At 38.1% G+C, this 22357-nt stretch overlaps 1 protein-coding gene across 5 annotated transcripts in view; it reads left to right on the plus strand.

Annotated features, from left to right (window-relative positions):
• CNTRL (centriolin) overlaps nucleotides 1-22357 on the plus strand; it is an 87414-nt gene that overhangs the window by 30779 nt on the left and 34278 nt on the right. For 4 of the 5 annotated variants that reach the window (XM_029202663.1, XM_029202661.1, XM_029202664.1 and 1 more), the window contains exons 11-19: nucleotides 1688-1882; nucleotides 6668-6821; nucleotides 8029-8249; nucleotides 11325-11501; nucleotides 14624-14758; nucleotides 18110-18255; nucleotides 18865-19072; nucleotides 19812-19991; nucleotides 21602-21781. In XM_029202663.1, coding sequence (XP_029058496.1) covers nucleotides 1688-1882; nucleotides 6668-6821; nucleotides 8029-8249; nucleotides 11325-11501; nucleotides 14624-14758; nucleotides 18110-18255; nucleotides 18865-19072; nucleotides 19812-19991; nucleotides 21602-21781 — 1596 coding nt within the window. Of the gene's footprint in view, nucleotides 1-1687; nucleotides 1883-4511; nucleotides 4708-6667; nucleotides 6822-8028; nucleotides 8250-11324; nucleotides 11502-14623; nucleotides 14759-18109; nucleotides 18256-18864; nucleotides 19073-19811; nucleotides 19992-21601; nucleotides 21782-22357 lie in introns of those variants that run through there. The other variant, XM_029202666.1, reaches the window with a different exon arrangement.

Here is a 22357-nt window from a genome sequence, read left to right on the forward strand (position 1 = left end):
ATATATCTCTCCTAATTTAATTAAGCACTCACCACCTTTAAGATCCTGGAACCTAGATTAAGAGCCAGAAAACACCTCTACAATGAACATTATTAAACATGAGTAGCAAAAATATAAATGATATAAAATATGGTATACATAAAGATGATGTCATGAAGAAGCAAGCAGCTCAAACCCATGATGTAGTTGCATAGGGAGAAAGTTCAAAAAAGGAAGTATTTTGACATTTTAGTTTTTAAGTAAGTAAAAGGTTTTAGTTATTTGCAACTTTTAAAAATCAGTATTTGAAAATTGTGATGGTAATGTATTCATACCATAGTAGGAAGAAAAGAAGGTGAAGTCCAAATTATATATTCTTTTAAAAAGATAACCCTGTGTCGTTAGTTTCAAATTATTTAGTAACTAGAAATTGATTCAAGTTTATGTGGCAGTTGCTGACTGAGCTGGGCCCTGAGTAATGAAAAAAACGGATGTGTTCCTCTCTCATGGGCAGGAAGTAGGCAAAAAATAAGTAAAAATAAGTTTAAAAGAAATGTATAGTTAAACAACATAAGTTCTAAGGGGGAAAGAAAAAGAAAATTAGGAGAGACAGTAAAGAGGATGTAGATTGCTGCAACCCACAAAGGCCTCACTGAGGAAGTGACATTTAGGCTGAAACCCAAAGGATGAAAAAGAGCCAGTGAGGCAGAATTAAGGGCAAGCATATTCCAGGCAGAGGTGACAGTGTGTGCAAAAGACTTCAGACTAAAGAGTCCTCTGCAGGGTGAGGGAGAGTATAGTGGTGGAAGATGAGGTTAAAGCTCATGCCAGGCATCATAGGCCATTTTAAGGGGTTTGAATTTTATTCTGAATGTAATGGGAAACCTTTGAAGGACTTTAGGTGGTAGCATGGCTGATCCTATTTGTATTTTTATAAGGTCACTTTTGCTACTTGATGAGAGTGAAATGGGTTGAGAGAGATGGAAAAAATGGAGATGTGTACATCGGTTAGGAGGCTGTTGTTTAGTACAGGCAAGACATGATAATGGCTTGGACTACAAAGGTGATGGTGGACATGGAGAGAAAGAAGACTAGGTAAAATCTGGCAGTAGAATTGACAGGACTTAAAGATGGATTGAAAATGGGAGATGAGGTGGATGGAGCTATTAAGAATGATTTTAATAATTAAATAATGTTTTATAACAGTACTGGCGAAAGCTTTATATAGATAAATTGGTAGAAGTAAATAATGTACATAATTTTTAAGTAAATGGATGCTTACAAAATGTGCTTGGAAAAAATAGTTATTTTAAATGAGTAAGTATAATATAGCCTAAATTTTTCATTACATTGTCAGTTGGCTTGATATTCTAATACAAGGGTAAGTGCTATATAAAGTCAGCTACCATTAATATTATGGTTATTATTATTAATAATTTATAAATTATTTATACTAATATGACAGCTTCATTTCTACTGCTATTGTTTTCATAAGCTTTTATAAAATAAAATTTTCTACATATAATAAGGATAAAAGTATAAGATATGAATGGAGTGCCTAGGTATCTCCTGCATTTTACTTTTATTATTAAAAAAAACCTGATAGAGCATGGAATACCTTTTTAAATTGTACTAGTTGTTTTTTGTAAATTTGTAAATCAGTGTTGCTGTCCTCTGTTAATTGTATGTTGGGGTGGGGGGGAATTAGATTTCAGAAGCGGAGAAAGACTTTCTTTTCAAGCAGTTGAGTGGTAGGATACAGCTTCTAAATAAATTACGCCAAGAAGCTCTGGATTTAGAAATGCAGATGGAAAAGCAAAGAGGAGAAATTGCTGAAAAGCAGAAGGAGATCAAGGACCTGCAAATAGGTATTGATAGTCTGGATTCCAAAGACCCAAAACATGTAAGTAAATGAAGAGATCTTTGCTTGTTCTATAGGGATGAGCATATCATTCTTTCTAGGTATTATGTCTCATCGTTTTTAGCCTCAGAGTCCTTTCTGAAAATCTCTTTTAGTTTGATGCACAAATCTGAGCAATACATATGTTTATATGTGTGTGTGTATATATAATATGAGTGTATGTATGTGTATTATATATATACATATGTGTGTATATACATACACACACACACATATATATGAAGTGTGTGTGTGTGTTTAAAACAAAACAACCTAGGGCTTGATGGAGGTAGTAGCTTTCAGTAGAACAATTGATGAATGATATACTTATTTTTTTTAAGTAATTGAATTTCATTATATTTCAAATCAAGAGTAACCTGCTCTAAGGTGCTCTCCAAACCTCTTACTCTTTCTCTCTCCTTGTTTTATTTTCTTCTTTCTTAACAGCAAGGTGGCAAGATGGGAGAGCTGAGGGGGTTCAGAGTCCTTTTTCTACCTCTTCTTTAATCCTTTATGCAAATATTCCACTAAAGCTATTTGTTGTTTCATATTGTTTTGTTTTGTCCTTAAAAAGAAAACATTTCTCTAGAGTATGTCTTCCTAAAATGTGGCCAGAGGTGGTCAGGTGGCTGGATGATGGAGTTAGGTTCTTGTCTCTTTCTGTCTCTACTCTGAAAAGTCTTACTAATGGTTTATATTTTAGCCAATATTTGTAAAATAGAAGTAAGAATATTTCCTGCATATTTTACTGGTATACTTTGAATAATAAGGTTATTTTTAAAAAAAACTTTAAAATCTCTGGATTATGAGAAACCATAGAATTTAACATGGTAAAGACAATGCACTATAATTGCTTTATGTACTTGACAAGTTATTTAGTTGTCCCTTTAAACATTTTAGTAAAATATCATAGATATTTTTTGGAGGCCAGCTAATTTTGACAAAGAGTGACCATATCATCACAGACATAAGGTCTTTTCTAACAAAAGCCTAAGACTTAGTATTAAAATAGAAACCAGGGCTTCTCTGGTGGCACAGTGGTTGAGAGTCCGCCTGCCGATGCAGGGGACCTGGGTTCGTGCCCTGGTCCGGGAAGATCCCACATGCCGCGGAGCGGCTGGGCCCATGAGCCATGGCCGCTGGGCCTGCACGTCCGGAGCCTGTGCTCTGCAACGAGAGAGGCCACAGCAGTGAGAGGCCTGCGTACCGCAAAAAAAAAAAAAATGAAACCAAAAGTAGTCTTGATTATCTTGAAGAATTTTCATTACATGAAAAATTAGAGATTTTAAATAATATATAATATGGTCTGTGATATCTTCCTGTATCATATTTATTTGTTCAGAAGTCTACCACCCCATGTAAGGCCCCTGAGGACAGGAACTGAATCCCCGGGGGCCAGTGCTATGTTTATGAATGCTTGCATTAAGGAAAGTAGGGAAGAACTGGCCTATAGGCACTACCCAAAGCTCCTTTACTCCCTCTTGTAGTTCTGTGATCTATGAGTGTAATCAGAACCTAGATTGTCTGTTTGCTTTCAAGTTAGGACTGTGATAGTCTTGGCATACCGGGAGTCTCATACACACTGGATATCTCTAAAGAATTACATACAGAAAGGAGTTAAATGAGAAGTAGGAAAGGCATCCAAGTTTTGAAGGTAGTCAGAATCAATCTGTAATAGTGGAGATGAAACATACAAGCCAGATTTTGAAGTTCCTTTTTGGTATTGTTAAAACTTGTGAAGGTTACTTCTTAGGGTTACAGTCTTAGTCTGAGCACCAGAGGATGTCTCTTTTTAATTTGTTCACCTGGAAGGAGCATCTTTTTCTAATTTGCACAAAGTCACCTTAATGCCCAGTGTTAGGCACCCCATTTTAGGCTGCAAAATGTGAACATTTTAGCAAGAGGGAAAGAATCAAGAATGGTATTCTGCATATTTTTCTGCAGATTCAGGCTTTTATTTAACTTTTATTATCTAATCAGATGAAGTATCTTTCTGAATAGCAAATAGAATTTAAAGTAAAAGCTTGAGCGATTAGGAAACAGTAAATGACTGAGATATGATGGAAAACAAGTGTGTTAAGTGCCAGTGACGTGTCTTGCATTGCACTTGGTTTTAGGCACATATGGTGTGGAACTTTATTTTATTACAGCATCCAAATGAGACTGGTGACTTTTTAAATTTGCATAAAATGAAAATATGATTTAGAAAGATTAAATGATTTCCCAGAGTACCCCCTTTTAGGAAGAGGCAGAGCCTCACAAAGGAGTTACAGGTCTAAAGAGATTAATTATTTTTAAAATTAGCTCAGAGCCAAGCCAGGTTTTCAACAGACATAAGCATTTAACTAGTTTTCAAAAGGAAAAGGTACTATACAAAAATCAAATCCCATTTTAGTTCTAGAAAACATTCGCAGAAGCAGAAATACCACAGGAGCAAACATAATAAAGAAAGATTTGTATCCCTGTTCCCTGTCTAGCAATGCTCTATGGGAGCAAACTGTATGCTAAAGGCAATTAATCTGTAGTAATCTGTTGCAAAGGTTGTGCGTGATTGGCCTGTGGAAGCTTCCTGTGTTGTGATTTAAAGCACGGAGGGTGTGGCCTGCCTTCAGAGGCTGCTTGTAATTGGACGGGCTGGGCTGCCGCTCAATCTCTGCCAGGAATGTGGTTTGAAGCGCTGGGAGGTTAGAGGCTCAGAGGCGTTTACAAAATTGTGGCTGTCAGAGAGGGAAGTGCACATGAATTTCAAGACAGCATTAGAAAGCGTTCCGCCCACAGTTCCTCTGTTCTCAACGGCTCAGTTTTAACAGGACAAATTCTAAATTAAGGTATGATCATTTTCTCTCTCTGTGTACAAAGGATTTAAAAAGGAGGAGGAGTGAGAGATGTAAGTTCCTGTTTTTACAGTACCTCTATTGTGAGCTCCATGGTAGTGAAAATCGCTGAATCTACTTTTGCTCCCATGTGTTTAATGCAGATCATTGGTGTATTGAACTAATTTTTTGTCCTGCATGTAGAGATTTCAGTGGAAGTTTTAATGGTGAATTTTTAAGATTTATTGATACAGATATGAGTGTAGATCTTTTTGAAAATTCTTTCTTGAGCCATAAAAATCCTAAATTTACTTAGAATTTAAGGTTTTATCTGCAGTTATCTTTTCAGAAAGACTTCAGATGGGTATTTTGGGAGAAGATTTAGGAGAAGAGTTTTGAACATCCATCATGTTTTACCAGTAGTAAAATAAAAACCTTCCAATCAAGCTGCCTCTCATTTATTCTTCAGAAATGAAGAGACTTTCTTTCTTATCTTTGGAGGCAGCAGACTTGTAAAATTGAGAAATGTTCTTTTATAATCAAATTGTAGTCTTAGACTTGAGACGCGTGGAGTTCGTTGTTCAGACTAATATAGTTCTTTCTACTGGTAACTTTCTCTTGATTTATTATTGTTCTGTTCCTCTGATCCTGTGGGGGCAAACTAGAGCTGCGAGGGTGTGATGTGAGTGGGAGGACACAGGTTCTCTGGGGAATTATTTTGTCTCCATATGAACAGTTGCTTAAGGAGACCTGGGCAAGTCATTTGATGGATCTGAGATTCAGTTTTCTCACATGTAAAAGGAAGAGTTAGACTAGGTCATCAGTTTTCAGTTTTTCCCCCAGCACACCTGAGAAATACAATCCAATCCTTTCAGTTAACAGTAGCTCCCTAAAGCGATGACTGTCAGAGTGTGTGTGGATGTGTGGAAGCTGTTTTCCACCAGGGGCATATGTAGTGGTTGCAGGTGTATGTAGTGGTTGCAGGGATGTGCCTCCATAGGGCCCTCCATCTTGAGAATCACTGGGCTAAATGGTCTTCGAGGTCCCTCTCAACTCCCAGTTTATGGAACTTAAAAGCAAAATGTTTCTTTGTATAAGGAATTGAAAATAAACTCGTTGAGGACACGGGGAGGGGGAAGGGTAAGCTGGGACAAAGTGAGAGAGTGGAATGGACACATATACACTACCAAATGTAAAATAGCTAGTGGGAAGCAGCCGCATAGCACAGGGAGATCAGCTCGGTGCTTTGTGACCACCTAGAGGGGTGGGATAGGGAGGGTGGGAGGGAGATGCAAGCAGGAGGAGATATGGGAATATATGTATATGTATAGCTGATTCACTTTGTTATAAAGCAGAAACTAACACACCATTGTAAAGCAATTATACTCCAATAATAAAGAAGTTAAAAAAAAAAGAAAATAAACTTGAATTCTAAGGAAGGATTTATTTCATGTCTGTATTTCCCCAAAAAAACCTTTTTAAAAACTATACTTAATGTTTTTTAATAAAGTTATTACTTGTCTATTATAAATTTTTTAGCTAAAAAAACTTATTAAAAATCTCCTGTAATCTTTCCACCCAGATATAACCTTTGTTAACATTTTAGAATATAGCCTTTTCCTATGGATATATGTATATATAATCAATTAACTTTTTGGAAGCCTTTTGGAAAGATACATTTTAGTTCAGTGCAAAGAACACTGAAATTGGCTACATTACCTACTAGCTGTTACCTGGGAAAAATCACTTAACCTTCCTGAGCCTCAGTTTGCTCATCTGTAAAATGGAGATGATTTCCACATCAAGTTATCATGAAGTTTAAATGAAAACTTCATGTGAAAACAACAGTGTCTGACACAAAACAGATGCAAATTGTTACATTTTCTTTTCCACTCTTCCCTAGAAATGTTATTAAGGATTATTATTTTTATAAGAGTTTAAAGAATTAGGGATTTAATTTTTTTTTTCAATTCAGTGCCATATGAAGGCTCAGAAAAGGGGTAAAGAACAACAGCTTGACATTATGAACAAGCAGTACAAACAACTTGAAAGTCGTTTGGATGAGATACTTTCTAGAATTGCTAAAGAAACTGAAGAGATTAAGGACCTTGAACAACAGCTTACTGAAGGTGAGAATTTAAGTATGATTTAAGGTAAATCAGATTCAGTGTTAATAAAAGACAAATAACAGGCATTAATCCAGATATTAGCTGAATATGCTTCAGCTGTTAGTACTAGTATTTGATAGGGAAATATTTGCAGAGTACTCAAAAATGTTTAATAAAATTAAAAATTTTTATTTTAGTTTTCTTGGGTTGATGTCCTAGTGAGTCAGGTCACTATGGCAAGAAATCCGTACATTATCATGATAAACTCTGGCATGTGATTGTCTTCTTCTAAGGCCTAAAATCTTTTCAGGAGCAAAGAGTCCGTTGGTATCAGGCATTCGGTGTCTGGTTATAAGGAGACTGCAGAAAGAATTTTAGGATCTATTTTTGCAGTGCAAATTTCAATTGTGACATTGCTGGGAATTCCGGGATGGTCCAGTGGTTAGGACTCTTTTGCTTTTACTGCCATGGGCCCAGGTTCAATCCCTAGTTGGGGAACTAAGATCCCACAAGCTGCACAGTGTGGCCAAAAAAGAAAATTTTTAAAATAAATAATAAAAATAGATCTTCCGCCCATTTAAAAAAATCATTAAAAAAAAATGTGACATTGCCATAATAGTGGAAGAGGAAGATAATAGACTGTAAGTGATGAGAGCCTTGGCTTGTGGTAAAAAGACCCCAGTCCTTGTTTTGCCATTATCAGCTGTGTTACCTGGGACAAATTATTTCTGTCACGATCATTAGTTTGGGGGAAGATTAAATGAAATAGTGTTCATGAAGTGCCTGGACATAGTAAGTACCCAATATATGGTTTGTTTGTTTTTATAAGTCTTCAGGTTACAGGTTAATGCTGCTAGTCTGGGATTTGACTTGGTTTTGTTTTGTGTGTCTAGCAGCAAGAACTGTTTTGTTGCACACTTTTCGTTATTTTATTTGGAAATCACTACTTTAAACTTTTTATAGCATGTATTAAGCATTTCATAAGCAATGCCAATGAATATACTATTTTTATTGTGTACCTGCTTAATACTCCTGTACCATGGATAATAGGGGGGAAAGCTATTACTATATCTTGAAAATGAAAACTAAGATAGTAGGAAATAATTGGAAGCTTAGAATTTCATTCTTAGCTAGTAACAATAGCTAAGGAGGCTAAATGCAGTAATTATGTATCTTGAAAGCATTTTCTTATATATATTATCGCCTTCCCTTTCTTCGTCTTGCTTAGGCCAGATAGCAGCAAATGAAGCCCTGAAGAAGGACTTAGAAGGTGTCATCAGTGGGTTGCAAGAATACCTGGGGACTGTCAAAGGCCAGGCTACTCAGGCCCAGAATGAGTGCAGAAGGCTACAGGATGAGAGAGAGACATTGCTGCAGAGATTGACTGAGGTCAAGCAGGAAAGGGACCAACTGGAAATAGTTGCCTTAGATGCAGAAAATATGAGGAAGGTATGATTTGTTTCTTCTTGTCTGTTTTCCTTACCTTCAGAAGTGGATGATGTCCAAGGTAAGTTAGTTAAGGAAGTTAGCCACAGTGCAATTATAAGTGGCAAAAGTGTTAGGGGCTATTTAGTGTTTTGGGGTTTTTTTTCCCTTGAGTTGTGATACACTTGGAAGCATTATTTTTCCCTTACTAAGAAAAGGAAGATTATTTTAGCTGAATTGCTATCCCTGAAAAGTATTGTGATCAAATAACTCTAAAGAATAAGAAATTATAGCTATTACAAATACTGTATTAGATGTTCATATTTTGTTATTTGTGTAGCAAAATTAAGCATAACATAATTTTTCTTATTCTTGTTGCTGTTACTTCATAATTGTAGTATTATTTTACAGATAACAAAACAGACACAGCATTGTAAATTATACCCTTCCATGCTTGATTTGTTGACATTCATTTGGAGATTTCACTTGCTCTGTTTTAGTTGTTTGGTAAACTTTACATTGCAGGAGAACCCAGATTCCAAAACCTCATCCTCAGTAGGGCTGGCTTTGGAAATTTGAATTGATTTGTTTTAATGTTATGAAATTTATCACACATATAAGAATATCAAAAATATTTAACACTATGTACTCACAGCTTAAAAACTAAAACATACAGATATATTTGAAACCCTCTGTGTACCCCTCCCAGAGGTAGCAAAATCCTGAATATGGTTATTATTTCCCTCTATCTCTCTTCTTTTATTATATGTGTATCCATCTATAAACAATACGTATTATAGTTCTGCATAATTTTAGGATTTATATAAAAAGTACATAATGTATTCTTTGGCTACTTCCTTTCTTCCTTCATGTTTATGTTTTTGAGAATTATGCAAGTTGATACATGTAGCTCTATTTTTATTGATGTATATAGCATCCCATTGTATGTGCCTACCACAAATTTATTGCTTATTCATTCTCCTCTTGGGGGATATTGAGGTGGTTTCCATTCTTTTGCTATTACAATATTGAGAGCGACATTCTTACACACATCCTGAGCATGGGGACTGTGTTCACAGTGGAACTGTGAGTCAGAGTGTACGTGCCTTCTCAGCTTCACTAGATATTGTCAAATTACCGTCCATAGTGATTTTGTGAATTTCTGTTCCCCCCAGCAGTGTGAAGGGCTACCATTACACCACATCCTTGACGTCACCTTAATGTTATCTAACTTTTATTTTGTAAGCCTTAATTTTGAAATAATTTCAAGCTTTGAAATAATTTCAAGGAGAGTTGCAAGAATAGCTCACTATACCTTCCATTCAGAGTCACCAATTTATTTTGCCACATTTGCTTTCTCTCTCATATATAATTTTACATGATTTTATATGCATTGTTATATAAATGTTTTTCTTAATCATTTTAGAATTAGCGGTAGACATCATGCTCTTTAGCTTCTAAATATTTCAGTATGTTTCCTAAGAACAAGGACATTTTCTAAGACAAACACAGAATAAAGATCAAATTCAGGAAATTTAACATTTTGTCAGACTTAGTGTTTGCCAATGTGCTGAGTTTGAAATGATGTCTTTTTTATGAAAATTTTTACATTTACAGGAAAGTTGAAAGAATAATTCATTGAGCATCTATGTGCTCTCTTAGATTCAACAAATATTTTTCTATATCTTTTTTTTGGTTGGGTCATTTGAAAATTGCAGATGGTATGACATCATCCCTTCAGTACATATCTCTTAAAAATGAGGACATTTTCCTACATCAGTGCAATACCATTATTATACCTAGGAAAATTAACAGCAATTCCCTAATATTATCTAATATCTGAGCCATATTCACATTTTCCCAATTGTGCCAAGAATTTCTTTCATGGTGCGTGCACGCGCGCGCGCGTGTGTGTGTGTGTGTGTGTGTGTAGAATCCAGCTGGTAGTTCTGTAGAGTGTCCCACGTTCTGGATTTATCTGATTGTTTCCTCATGGTTTGTTTAACTTGTTTCTCTATGCTCTGTGCAAAATTGTGTCTTGTTTTAACTGCATTTTCACTTGATTACTGGAGAGGTTAAGTACTTTTCATCTGTTTATTTGCCATTCAGTTTTTCTCTTCAGTGAAATCCCTATTCATATTCTTTGCCCATTTTTTCTATTGGATTGTCTGTTTCTTAATGATTTGTAGGAACTTTTTATATATTCTGGATATTAATCCTCTGTTGGTTATATGTAGCGTCTGCATTTTGGACAGGCAACCCATATGATTCAGATGCCAGGTGGTCTTTTGATCACTTACTGAGAAACTCTTCTATAGAAGTTCTTATCACAGGATTCCCCTCTTTAATCAGAATAGTTTAATTCTTCAAGATTCCAAATAAACAGATGAAAGCTATAATGTTTAATCATAAAGAAAATAGACAGGCTAAAATGAATCACAACTGTGGTATGCTAATCAACAGGTACTTATATTCTTGTTAACACTCGTTTAAGCTTCTCTCTCATCCTTAATATTAGAGAGTGCTAGTCCCGTTTTGTTCTTCTGATAAGTGAACATACTGTGGTTTAACAGGAAGAGTGTGGGCTTTGGAGTCAGAAATCTCAGTTCATATTCTGACTCTGTCCTTTTTTTAGCTGCACAGCTCTGTGCTGTTTACTTAGATCTTCATTCTCCATTTCCTCATCTATAAAACGGGGATAATACTTTGCCTTACACAGTTACTGTGAGGATGTAATTAAATAATGAATGTGAAAACATTTATTCCAGTGTCTGAAGGAAAATAGGCCTTAAATTTTATCCTCCTCTCTTTTTTTCTTCTTATGAATACGTAAGACTCATTTAAAGTATCACACAACTGGTTACTTTGGAAAACATGTTGTAGCTTACTGATTTTTCTTATTACATTTAGTCAGTGTTTTTGTTTTCCAGCCTGGATTCACACAGCCTGCAGCTTCATCGTCTTGCCATTGAATACTCTGTGCCTGGCCAGCACTGGCTGGCCAGCATTTACTTTAAGTGCTCACGTTACTTATAAGGACTTGCAGGTGCTTAAGCAGCACACTGAGGGTTCTGTACTTAAAACACTGAATCCTTGCAGGAGCTCGCAGAGCTAGAAAGCGCCCTTCAGGAGCAGCATGAGGTGAACGCATCCCTGCAGCAGACCCAAGGAGATCTCAGTGCCTACGAGGCTGAGCTAGAGGCTCAGTTAAAAATAAAGGATGCCGAAGCCAACCAGCTCAAAGAAGAGTTGGAAAAACTAACAAGGCTCAGCCAGGTAAGTAAGAGCACAAAGCCATCTAGAAACCAAGTAGGCTGGGCCTTAACATAACAGCTTTCCTTTAATTTAATCGAAGATTAAACACTTTTTAATATAATGTATGTGGAGTGATGGGAAGAGCACATTTTTGGAGTCAGACATTCTGAGCTTAAATATGACCCCTGTGTGAACATGGGCAAGTCACTTCGTGGCTCTGAGCCTCTGACAAATGCCTCATCATGTGTAGAGCGGGTTATGGTGAGGGTAAGTGAGACAGCGGGCCTGAAAGCACCTAGCAGCTGGTAATCAATAAACTCTAGTTGTTCTTCCTCAAAACAGCTTTAAGAGACCTCTTTTAAGTTGATATTAAATTTTACTTTGCTACTTCCTGTTCTGGTTGGATGAAATACCCACTAGTTTAATTATACTTGCAAATTAGTGAAATATTTATTCATCCAATAAATACTTATCGATTGGCCATTAAGGGCCAGGTGCCATGGATGCTGTAGGGAATAGCACAGACATGGTTATGTCCTTGTGAAGCTGACAGTCTGGTAGGTGAAACAGGTGTCGGACAAAGAAAACGATAGGGTTCTGTGCTAGGGGAGTGGTGGTCAGGGAAGACTGCCCTATGGAAATGGTGTTTCAGCCGAGACTTCAAGGGGAACTAGGATTTGGCTGTGCAGAGGGAGCAGAGGTGAAAGGGTAGAGGTAAGGGATGTGTTCTAGGCAGAGAGGCAAGGAGAGAGAGCTTAATGCATTTGAAGTGCTGAAAGTATGCCTCCAGTATGCCAGGAGCGAGAAGAGGAGTAGGGAATGAGAGTGAGAGATAAGGGCAGAGAGGAAGACAGAGGCCAGCTATAATATATTCTTGATCACATTAAAATGCAGTTTTGTTTAGCTATTAGCCAAATGGGTTGCATCTTCCTCCAGGAAGCCCGCCCTCACCTTCTGTTATGCCTGCTGAAAATCTGGATTCGGGACTCTACTTTGATTTTCCTTTAACCTGTGCTCAGTCAAAGCATTTTAGCTTGTGTATGAAATCATCTGTTTAGATTGTCTGTCTCTCCTGCTAGACTCAGAGCACAGTGAATGCCCAGATTGTAGATGCCTGTTTCAGTGCCTGGCACATGAGGAGGGTCAATAGGTTCTAACTGGATGAAAGTTAAATAAAATAAGATAGTTTGAAACAGGCACATGAAAAGATGCTCAACATCGCTAATTATTAGAGAAATGCAAATCAAAACTACAATGAGGTACCACTTCACACTGGTCAGAACGGCCATCATCTACAAATAATAAATGCTGGAGAGGGTGTGGAGAAAAGGAAACCCTCCTACACTGTTGCGGGAATGTAAATTGGTGCAGTCACTATGGAGAAGTGGAGGTTCCTTAAAAAACTAAAAATAGAGTTACTGTATCATCCAGCAATCCCACTCCTGGGCATATATCTGGAAAAGATGAAAACTAATTCGAAAAGATACATGGACCCCAGTGTTCATAGCAGCACTATTTACAATAGCCAAGACATAGGAGCAACATAAATGTCCATCGACATATGTATGGATAAAGAAGATGTGGTATTTATACACAATGGAATATTGCTCAGCTGTAAAAAAAAAAAAATGAAATAATGCCATTTGCAGCAACATAGATGGGCCCAGAGTTTATACTAAGTGAAGTAAATCAGACAGAGAAAGACGACTATCATATGATATCACTTATATGTGGAATCTAAAAAAATGATACAAATGGACTTATTTACAAAACAGAAATAGACTCACAGACATAGAAAACAAACTTATGGTTACCAAAGGGGAAAGGGGGGAGGAGGGATAAATTGGGAATTTGGGATTAACATACACACACTACTGTATATAAAATAGGGAAACAACAAGGACCTACTATATAGCACAGGGAACTATATGCAATATCTTGTATTGATAATAACCTATAATGGAAAAGAATCTGAAAAAGAATAGATAGCTATTTGTATAACTGAATCACTTTGCTGTATACTGAAGCATTGTAAATCAACTATAATTTAAAATTAATTAATAATTAAAAAAAATAAGTTTGAATCCCAGGAATTCATGTAAAATGGCATTCATATGATGAGAAAAGGATATAAAAATAGGCTTATTATAGTAATTATAATTACTTTATGTTCCTTTACTTATTAGATACCAAATGATATCAAATGACCATTTGCCAGTTGTCAGTGTTATATTTCTTAAGAGTACCAAGTTTTATAAAACTATAGTTGACCTGATCAGAGTGTGGAAAACAAGAGGTTGGGAAGGAAACAATTAAAATAACAGTAAATACATATTTTTAAATAATAGTAAATACAATTTCTGGATAGCACGTTCTTTGAAATAAATTTTCAAAAGTTTTTAAGCAAGCCCTTACTGACTTAAAATCCATTGTCTTTTGTACTTCCATTGTCCTTTATTTTTTTTTCTTATAAGTCTTGACAAAAATATTACAGCAGCCTGGCCTTTTCCCAAATTCATATGGTATTGAAAGGGACATTCCTTTCCTTGCATCAGGACTACCAGGATTGGTCTTCAAACCACACATAGAGATTGTGGAGCATAACAGATCTTCTCTCTCTGCTTTACAGATCTATGATTGGTACCCTTTAGTTATATGAAATCACTTGTGATGCTTGTTAAATGCAGATTCCTGGGACTTGCCCTAGAAATTCTGCCCATCAAGTCTGAGAGGGAGTCCAGGCATCTGTATTTTTAACAGGTGCAGCAAGTGATTTTGATGCAGGTATTTGAGCACCACAGTGTGAGAAATATTGGTCTAAGGGAAAAGAGAGCAGTAACTGTTGAATCACTCACAGAGCTTTTAAAGGTAGGTATTTAGGCTCACTCCTGGAGATTCTGAATTGGTGTATCTGGGCTGAGCTGATTCTGATGCTTGCTCTTTCTTATGTATTAATAGTTTAAGGAGGCATGTGAAAAACTTACCTTGGGCTTTTAAACTTGGGGGTACAAATGTAAAACTGAGTTGTTATAAGACGAAAGCTCCCAAGGGATTGCATGTGTATATAAATGTATTTATGCCTTATTAGATCATAAATTATTGCTATTTTACTTTTTTTGTATCTTCGCTTCCTATGGCAATAGTTAGAACAATCAGCTGTTCAAACAGAACTTGAGAAAGAAAAGCAAGCCCTCAAGAATGCACTCGGAAAAGCCCAGCTCTCAGAAGAAAAGGAACAAGAAAATAGTGAGCTCCGCACCCAACTTAAACAGCTGCAGGTAGAGACTTACTGGCTCCCAATACATTCGTATATGGGACACCCAAAGATGTTGCCATCTTTATGTCAGACACTTCACAACCTGCTCTTACATGTAGTAAGCTACTTGAGTTATTAGAAAAAAGGACTTCTGGGTGGGATAGTACCATAGCCTCTGTTGCGATTATTTTAAGATTATTAATATGCATATCCTTTGTGTTGTTATTATGGTGCTAAGAGATAGAGGCAGTGTCGATAGTAAACAGAGAACACCAGGTAAACTCATGGAGGACAGCAGTACCTTGCATTTCTGCTAGAAGCGGCTTTGTTACCAGACTGAGCTAAAATTATCAGATTGATGCATTCTTCTTCCACTGAAATATCTTTGTAATTATCCAGGAATTTAACTAGAATGAGTTGCAGTAGAACTTCTTAATTGTAAAGTTTTCAGTCTCCTTCTCAGAAGGAATGTCATTAAAAATGCAGTCATTTTACATTTTTGAGAGTTTTCTTTGGCAGACTATTTTTATAGCTATTGTCACAATAATCTGCCCGACAAACTGCCCGAGAAGCAAGTGGACAGGATTTTCCAGGTAGTTAAACGCTCTCAAAGAGGACACATGTCTGAACAAACAAGTACCTGGATCAACACGCAGGTTTCCAGATCTGTGAGGTCAGGGGTCACTTAGCTGACCTAGGTGGCAGCTGTTATACTTCACCAGAAATCAAGGGGCAGAGTTATTGTGGTTTGGGGGAAGGCTCCAAATATTCATCTAGGGGGATTTGTGACAAATAAGACTAAACTCACCCAAATTCTCTCTCTCTTCTTCCAATGCCTTGAATATTTTTTTCTCAAAGTTTAAGAAAATCTAGTTACCTAGAATTTAATTTTTACTGCTATCATTTCAGCTTCTGAAGTAAATACCATAAAAGATATACATGTTTTCCATTCTTGTGTGTGTTGTGTGTGTGTATTGGGTGTTCACTGGATTATTATTTTTTATTTTTACCTTGGAAATTTTCAAATAATCACAAAATCGGAGAGAAGATAGCCTTATGCCCTTTCGTTTACTCAGCTTAAAGAATTGTCAACATTCTGCTCTTCTTATTTCAATTAATCCACATTTTTTTTTGCTGGAATATTTTAAAGAAAATCTCATACATCTTTATTTCAACCATAAATACTTCAGTACACATCTATTAAAGAACAGGACTTCAGGGGTCTCTCTCCAAGGTAGAAATTGAGGTCAGCTTTCCAGAATGCTGGTCCATGCTGTAAGACTCTCTTAGTTGGAACTAGGTCCTTTGGTTACTTGGCCTCCTGACCTCCTGATGCGGAGTACAAGTTAAACTCACTCTACATTTATCTTTGTCAGAAATCATTTAGTTGCAGTGAACCAAAACCTACTAACACTAGCTCAAGGAAGGAGACAGGCAGCTTGCTGGTGACCAGAGCTGCTCTGATAACCTTCCAGGGCCTGTGCGGCTCTCATTTCTCCTCTGTCTCCCTGGGCATTGCATTTGGCCCAGCATCAACCCCAGCCCCAAGCTGACATAACTTTACAGGCCTAGCTCTCATACAGACTTGCTGGACTGGATCTTGGTTCATATTTTGGAGAGGGAGAGAACTTGTTTTCTGGCTAGTCAGTGGATTGGCTGTCCTTGGGTCAGATCACCTGTGGCCAGGATTAGAAAGTAGTGCAAATATGGGTGGACAGGCACGTTCATTGCAATGCTAATTCTCCAATTTAGTTAACAGTGTTAAAAAACAAAACAAAACAAAAAACCTAATGTTATACCAAGTTTGAAGAAAATCACTTAAGTAGAATATAGGTATTCAGGGGAATATAGTTAATAGTTTAGGACATAGAACTATTTTTCTGTACAATTTAGGGAAATTTTAGCAGTTTCTTTTTACTTGAAAGAGATACTGTCTGGATTTAATTCTGGGGTCTAGTTACGTTCATTAGTTTCTTAGTGAAAATATCCTAGCATATAACAAATACTCCCACAGAGAATTGTAAGCTATTAGAGAACTTCAGTATTAGATGTTCCACTTTTCAGTTGATTGGCAGATAAAGCTGAGTATTATGGGAAGGTGTTTTTTGTTTTTTCTAAGTTTGAATTATGTATATTCTCAAGCATATTCAAAAATAGAATACTAAAATGAATCCTTATGTATATATCACTCATCTTCAACAGTTTCAACACATGGACTACCTTACTTCATCTATAACACATGGCCACTCTTATTTCATCTATAATACCCTCCACACCTCACCCCTCACACTTGTTCACACACTGAATTATTTTGAAGTAAATCCAAAACATCTGATTTTATCTGTAAATACTGTACTATTGTATGTATCTCTAAAAAATAAGGCTTTAAAAAAGAAGCATAGGGTAGTTCCCTGGTGGCCTAGTGGTTATTAGGATTCCGAGCTTTCACTGCTATGGCCCGGCTTCAATCTCTGGTCAGGGAACTGTGATCCCACAAGCCACGCAGCATGGCCAGAAAAAAAAAAAGTGGCATAAACATGGATACTATCATTACACCTTAAAATTACAATAACTCCCGGGCTTCCCTGGTGGCGCAGTGGTTGAGCGTCCGCCTGCCGATGCAGGGGACGCAGGTTCGTGCCCCAGTCCAGGAAGATCCCACATGCCGCGGAGCGGCTGGGCCCGTGAGCCATGGCCGCTGAGCCTGCGCGTCCGGAGCCTGTGCTCCGCAACGGGAGAGGCCACAGCACTGAGAGGCCCGCGTACCACACACACACAAAAAAATTACAATGACTCCCTAATATCTTCAAATACCTTAAGTATACAAAATGTTCAAATTAAAAGTTTTTTAGAAGTGTTATGTTGGAATCAGAATCCAAATAAGGTGCACACATTGCATTTGGATGACTTGACTCTTGTCTCCTGTAATCTATAGTTTTACTCTTTTTTTCTCTTTGTTACATACTAAAGAAAACCAGGTCTTTGTCCTGTAGAGTTTCCCATAGTCTAGATTTTGGTGGTTGCATCCCCGTGGCATTGATTAACATGTTCTTATGTCACGTATGGAGGCTTATTTAGATTCAAGTTATTTACTCTTTGGCAAGAAGACAGTCTTAGGTAGTGTTCATACGTACTTCTGTTTTGCATCACGTCAGGACACATCGTAATGCCTGTTTGTGTCTTTTGTGACTTCGGATTAATCAATAGATTCAGATATTGTCGGCCATAGTGCAAAGGGTTTTTAAAAAATTGGTAAAGGGAGTTGACTGGAACTGTTATATGGTAAATAACTTGGGCTGTGTGTGTGTATTTGGATGTATTTTTTATTTTGTTTTGGTAATTTTTACCCCTCTCCATTTTACCCCCTCCACAGGATGACAATAACCTGTTAAAACAGCAACTTAAAGATTTCCAGAATCACCTTAACCATGTAGTTGATGGTTTGATTCATCCAGAAGAAGTGGCAGCTCGTGTAGATGAGCTAAGGAGAAAACTGAAATCAGGAGCTGGGGAGATGAGGTAATGGAAAATCGAGACCTCCAGGTAGAGAGTGGGCTGAGTTGTGAATGTGGGGTTCAATGATGAAATCACCTTTCCACCTACTGTTAATGGCTGAGTTCTTTTGTAAGGCTTCCCTTTTCCCTTATCATATTACCATGATTGAGACACAGATTGCTTAATTCAAGTTGTCTGTCACTGATTTTTTTGATCTTTTGTACTTTTTGGTATTATTTAATTTAAAAAACACAAAGGTTTTACGAGTAACTCATTCTTGAAAGCTTACTGCAGATGGTCAGGAAGTAGAGTCACATTATGCATTTTAAATAGAAAACAAATATTGAAAGAAAACTGAGGCTAATTTGAATATATGAAATGGACATTTATTCTTTGAACACACATTGTTAGCCTGACAGGAGCCTGTGCTTTCAGAGTGGCAGCAGTCATTTAATAAAACAATGATTTGCACTCAGGAGGTGCACAGTAATTTGCTACGGATTGACACCAGTCCCATTCCTCACAACTCTTTTTACTTCTGCACTAACGTTACCGGCATGTTTGCACCCAGCATCCAGCATCAAAAATAAAATGTCACACTTATACCATCTTTTTTTTTCCCCCCCTTACCAGAATCCATAGTCCTTCAGATGTCTTAGGGAAAAGTCTCGCTGATTTGCAGAAACAGTTCAGTGAAATCCTTACACGTTCCCAGTGGGAAAAAGAGGAAGCTCAAGTGAGAGAGAGAAAACTCCAAGAAGAAGTGGCTCTGCATCAGGAGAAGCTGGCCAGCGGACAAGAAGAGTTCAGGCAGGCCTGTGAGAGAGCCCTTGAAGCAAGAGTAAGAGAAGGGCAAGAGGCAGCTAGAGGGAAGTGTTCAGAAAACATTCATATTTTCCAGCAAATTACAGTGCTTCCTTTCCCATGTAAATACAGTGTAGGGAATTCCCGGGTGGTCCAGTGGTTAAGATTCCTTGCTTTCACTGCCCAGGGCCAGGGTTCGATCCCTGATGGGGAACTAAGATCACACAAGCTGCGTGGCACAGCCAAAAAAAAAAGAAAGAAAGAAAGAAAAGAGTGTTATGTAGATTATACCTCAATAAAGGTATACCTTTATAAGGTATACCTTTATTAAGGTATAATTAATAAAGGTATACTTTTTTTAAATACAGTGTAATTGTTGTTAGTTTCACTCCTAATAAGTCAAACTAGGTGTGACTAAAATTCAACTCTAAATGTGGTTACTGATGTCAAAGTCAGGCTTCTTTGTGACACTGTGTTTTCCTTGTTTTGGAAGCAAGTGAGAGATGTTTCTTAACGTGCAAGTGGATAATACAACATCGCTAGAGTGTAGTATAGTGCCAGAATCTGAGTTTTTGATGTAATTATTTTCATGATGAGGCAAACATTAAAATGGATCCTAGAGAGCAGTTGTGATAAAGCCACATCCACAGTAACTCATTAGCACAGCATTTCATTTTACTCTTTAGTAAAATGAAACATAATCCTCTAGAAGGTTTTTGTTTTGCTCAAAACATATTTTGCTTAAAAATCATCTTTGAAACTTGATTTCTTCACAGATTAATTTTGACAAGAGGCAACACAAAGCAAGAATTCAGCAATTAGAGAATGAAATTCACTATTTACAAGAAAATCTAAAAAGTATGGAGGAAATCCAAGGCCTTACAGATCTCCAACTTCAGGAAGCTGATGAAGAGAAGGAGAGAATTCTGGCCCAACTCCAAGAGTTAGAGAAGAAGGTGGGCAAGACTAGGAAAGAGACATATGAGTCCCCACTGCCAGGGTCCTGCACCCAGCAATGGGGCAGCTGAGAGGGGTTTGATCCATGGTCACCTCTGACTGCATTGCTGGCCCAGAGGTGGACCTGACCTAGAGAGACCTAGATGCGTGTCATCGAATCAAGAGCCTGAGACAAGGGTGCCATGCTAGATGGAAGCAAGAGAATTGGGATGTAAGGAGTGACTTGAGAGTCAGTGAGGTGGGGCTTAAATGCTATTGGGATGAGTCATGCTGACAGGTTTTCAACCTTCTTGATAATCCCAGTGCATTACCCCCACCTTTTCTGTGTGTTAGGCTTTCCTGTCTTTACTTTCTTCCTTGTCCAACTTAAATTCCATGGTCTCCCACTCTCGCTGTGTTTTGCAAATATCCTCAAATCCCTTGCTCTTTTCTCCTATCTTCTGTGACAGAACTGCAGCTATCTGCTTTCTGTGGCCCTGCACCCATGGCTAAGTATTCCTGAAGAAAAAAGTCACCCATCCAGGCACAGCAGTAACACTATAAATGTTTGCCAGCCTCAAATGGGCAGCATTACCCTTTTCTCTGGTAAGCTCACTCCCTTGCTGCACTGTTTCGTACTTTCTCATGTCTCACACCTACCCTCTCCCTTCTCCCAGCCCCAGTGAATGACTTGCTTCATGCTTCACTGAGAACCCATCAGTTCCCAAGTATTATTGAGTCTGCCTCCAAAATCTCTCTGGAATATTTGCACTTTGTCCTCCAGTGCCACCACCCTCATCCAGCCATCATCTCACTTCTGGACAACCGCCGTGGCCACCTGACAGTCCCCCACTTCCACTCATGACCTGCTCCACAGAGCAGCCAACACACTCTTCCAAAAACATGAATAGGCTCTTGTCAGCCCCTCCCCATCTCCCCTTCTCTCCAGCAGCTTCTGTTGTCTTTAGGGTAAAGACAAAAATTCTTCAGCCTCTGAGCCCTTGCATGATTCGCCTCTGTTGAGCTCTCTCCTTTTCTTACCGTGCTGCTTCTTTCAGTTCCTGACTCTTCCCAAGCTCTGTCTTCCCTCCTGGCCATTCCTTCTCCTGGACCATGTCCCTCCACCGTTCTTCTTCCTGAAAGCCCTCCCCCCACCAATCTAGGTCTCCCCTGCTGGCCTCTCACATAGTACCTTGTTCTGTCCCTTGATAGCAGTGAGCACAGTGTTAGTTACACATTTGTCTGAGTGTTTGTTTAATACATGTCTCTCATAAGCTCCTTGAGGGCAGCAGCCAAGTCTGTTTTGTTTACCACCATATGCCCAGTGCCTGACTCCATGATCACAAGGGGCGGGCCCATTGCTTGGTGATGGTGCCAAGAAATGTTTCTACAACAAATGAATGGATTATGATCACGAAGATTCTTGACTAAGTATACTGATTTCATTCTAAGTTATCATACAGCTTTGAGATGTTGTTATTTATTTATTCACTCAGGAGCACCTGCTGAGTACCAGGTATGGTTCTAGGCGTGGGGTGTGCGAACAGAGTCCCTGCCCTCATGGGGCTTTTGTCTTAATTCATTGCTACCAAATGATTCATCTCTTTAATTAGTGTTTCTTTTATTTTAGAAGAAACTTGAAGATGCCAAATCTCAGGCACAGTTTCTTGGTTTAGATAAAGAACTGAAGAAACTAAAGAAAGCCGTGGCCGCCTCTGATAAGCTGGCCACAGCTGAGCTCACCACTGCCAAAGACCAGCTCAAGTCCCTTCATGGAACCGTTATGAAAATTAACCAGGAGCGCGCAGAGGTGAATCCCCACGTACAGAACAAGTTTCCAGCAGGGCTGCCCCTGTCAGAAAACATAGCAACTTGTATTATTGATCTCTTGTTATAGACTTTGGCTCTTTTATAAACCACCATAAAGTTGTCTGTTCCTCTTCAGACCTGAAGATTATATTTCCCCCGTCACAACCCTGCTATGGGTCCCGTACTTTATTGAGTCCCAAAGGAGCCATCAAATGAAATATACTATCCTAATCTCAAAGTGTAGGGGTCTCTGCTTAGGGAGGCACCTGTCAATACACATCTGAACAGAGGTCTTCAAGACTTGCTGTATAACCCTTCTGAACCTCAACTTTTTGTCCTTGTCATCTCGTGCAGTCTGATGACAATATGTCACTTCACAGGGCTATTATGACTCCTGACTGAGATAAGTCTGTTATAGTCTTTATAAGATGCAAATGCTTATGAGATTAAGACAGTAAATCATAGGAGGGAAAATCTAACCATGGGGGTCCACAGAGACACCAGTCATGGAAGACTGTAGAACAGAGAAGAAAAAATTAGTCCTTGCTCTTTCTGATGCAGAGCCCTGCCCACTTGG

Source organism: Monodon monoceros, unplaced genomic scaffold (genome assembly GCF_005190385.1).
Source record: "Monodon monoceros isolate NGI ecotype Baffin Bay Population unplaced genomic scaffold, NGI_Narwhal_1 Super_Scaffold_5, whole genome shotgun sequence".
NCBI classification, from domain to species: Eukaryota; Metazoa; Chordata; class Mammalia; order Artiodactyla; family Monodontidae; genus Monodon; species Monodon monoceros.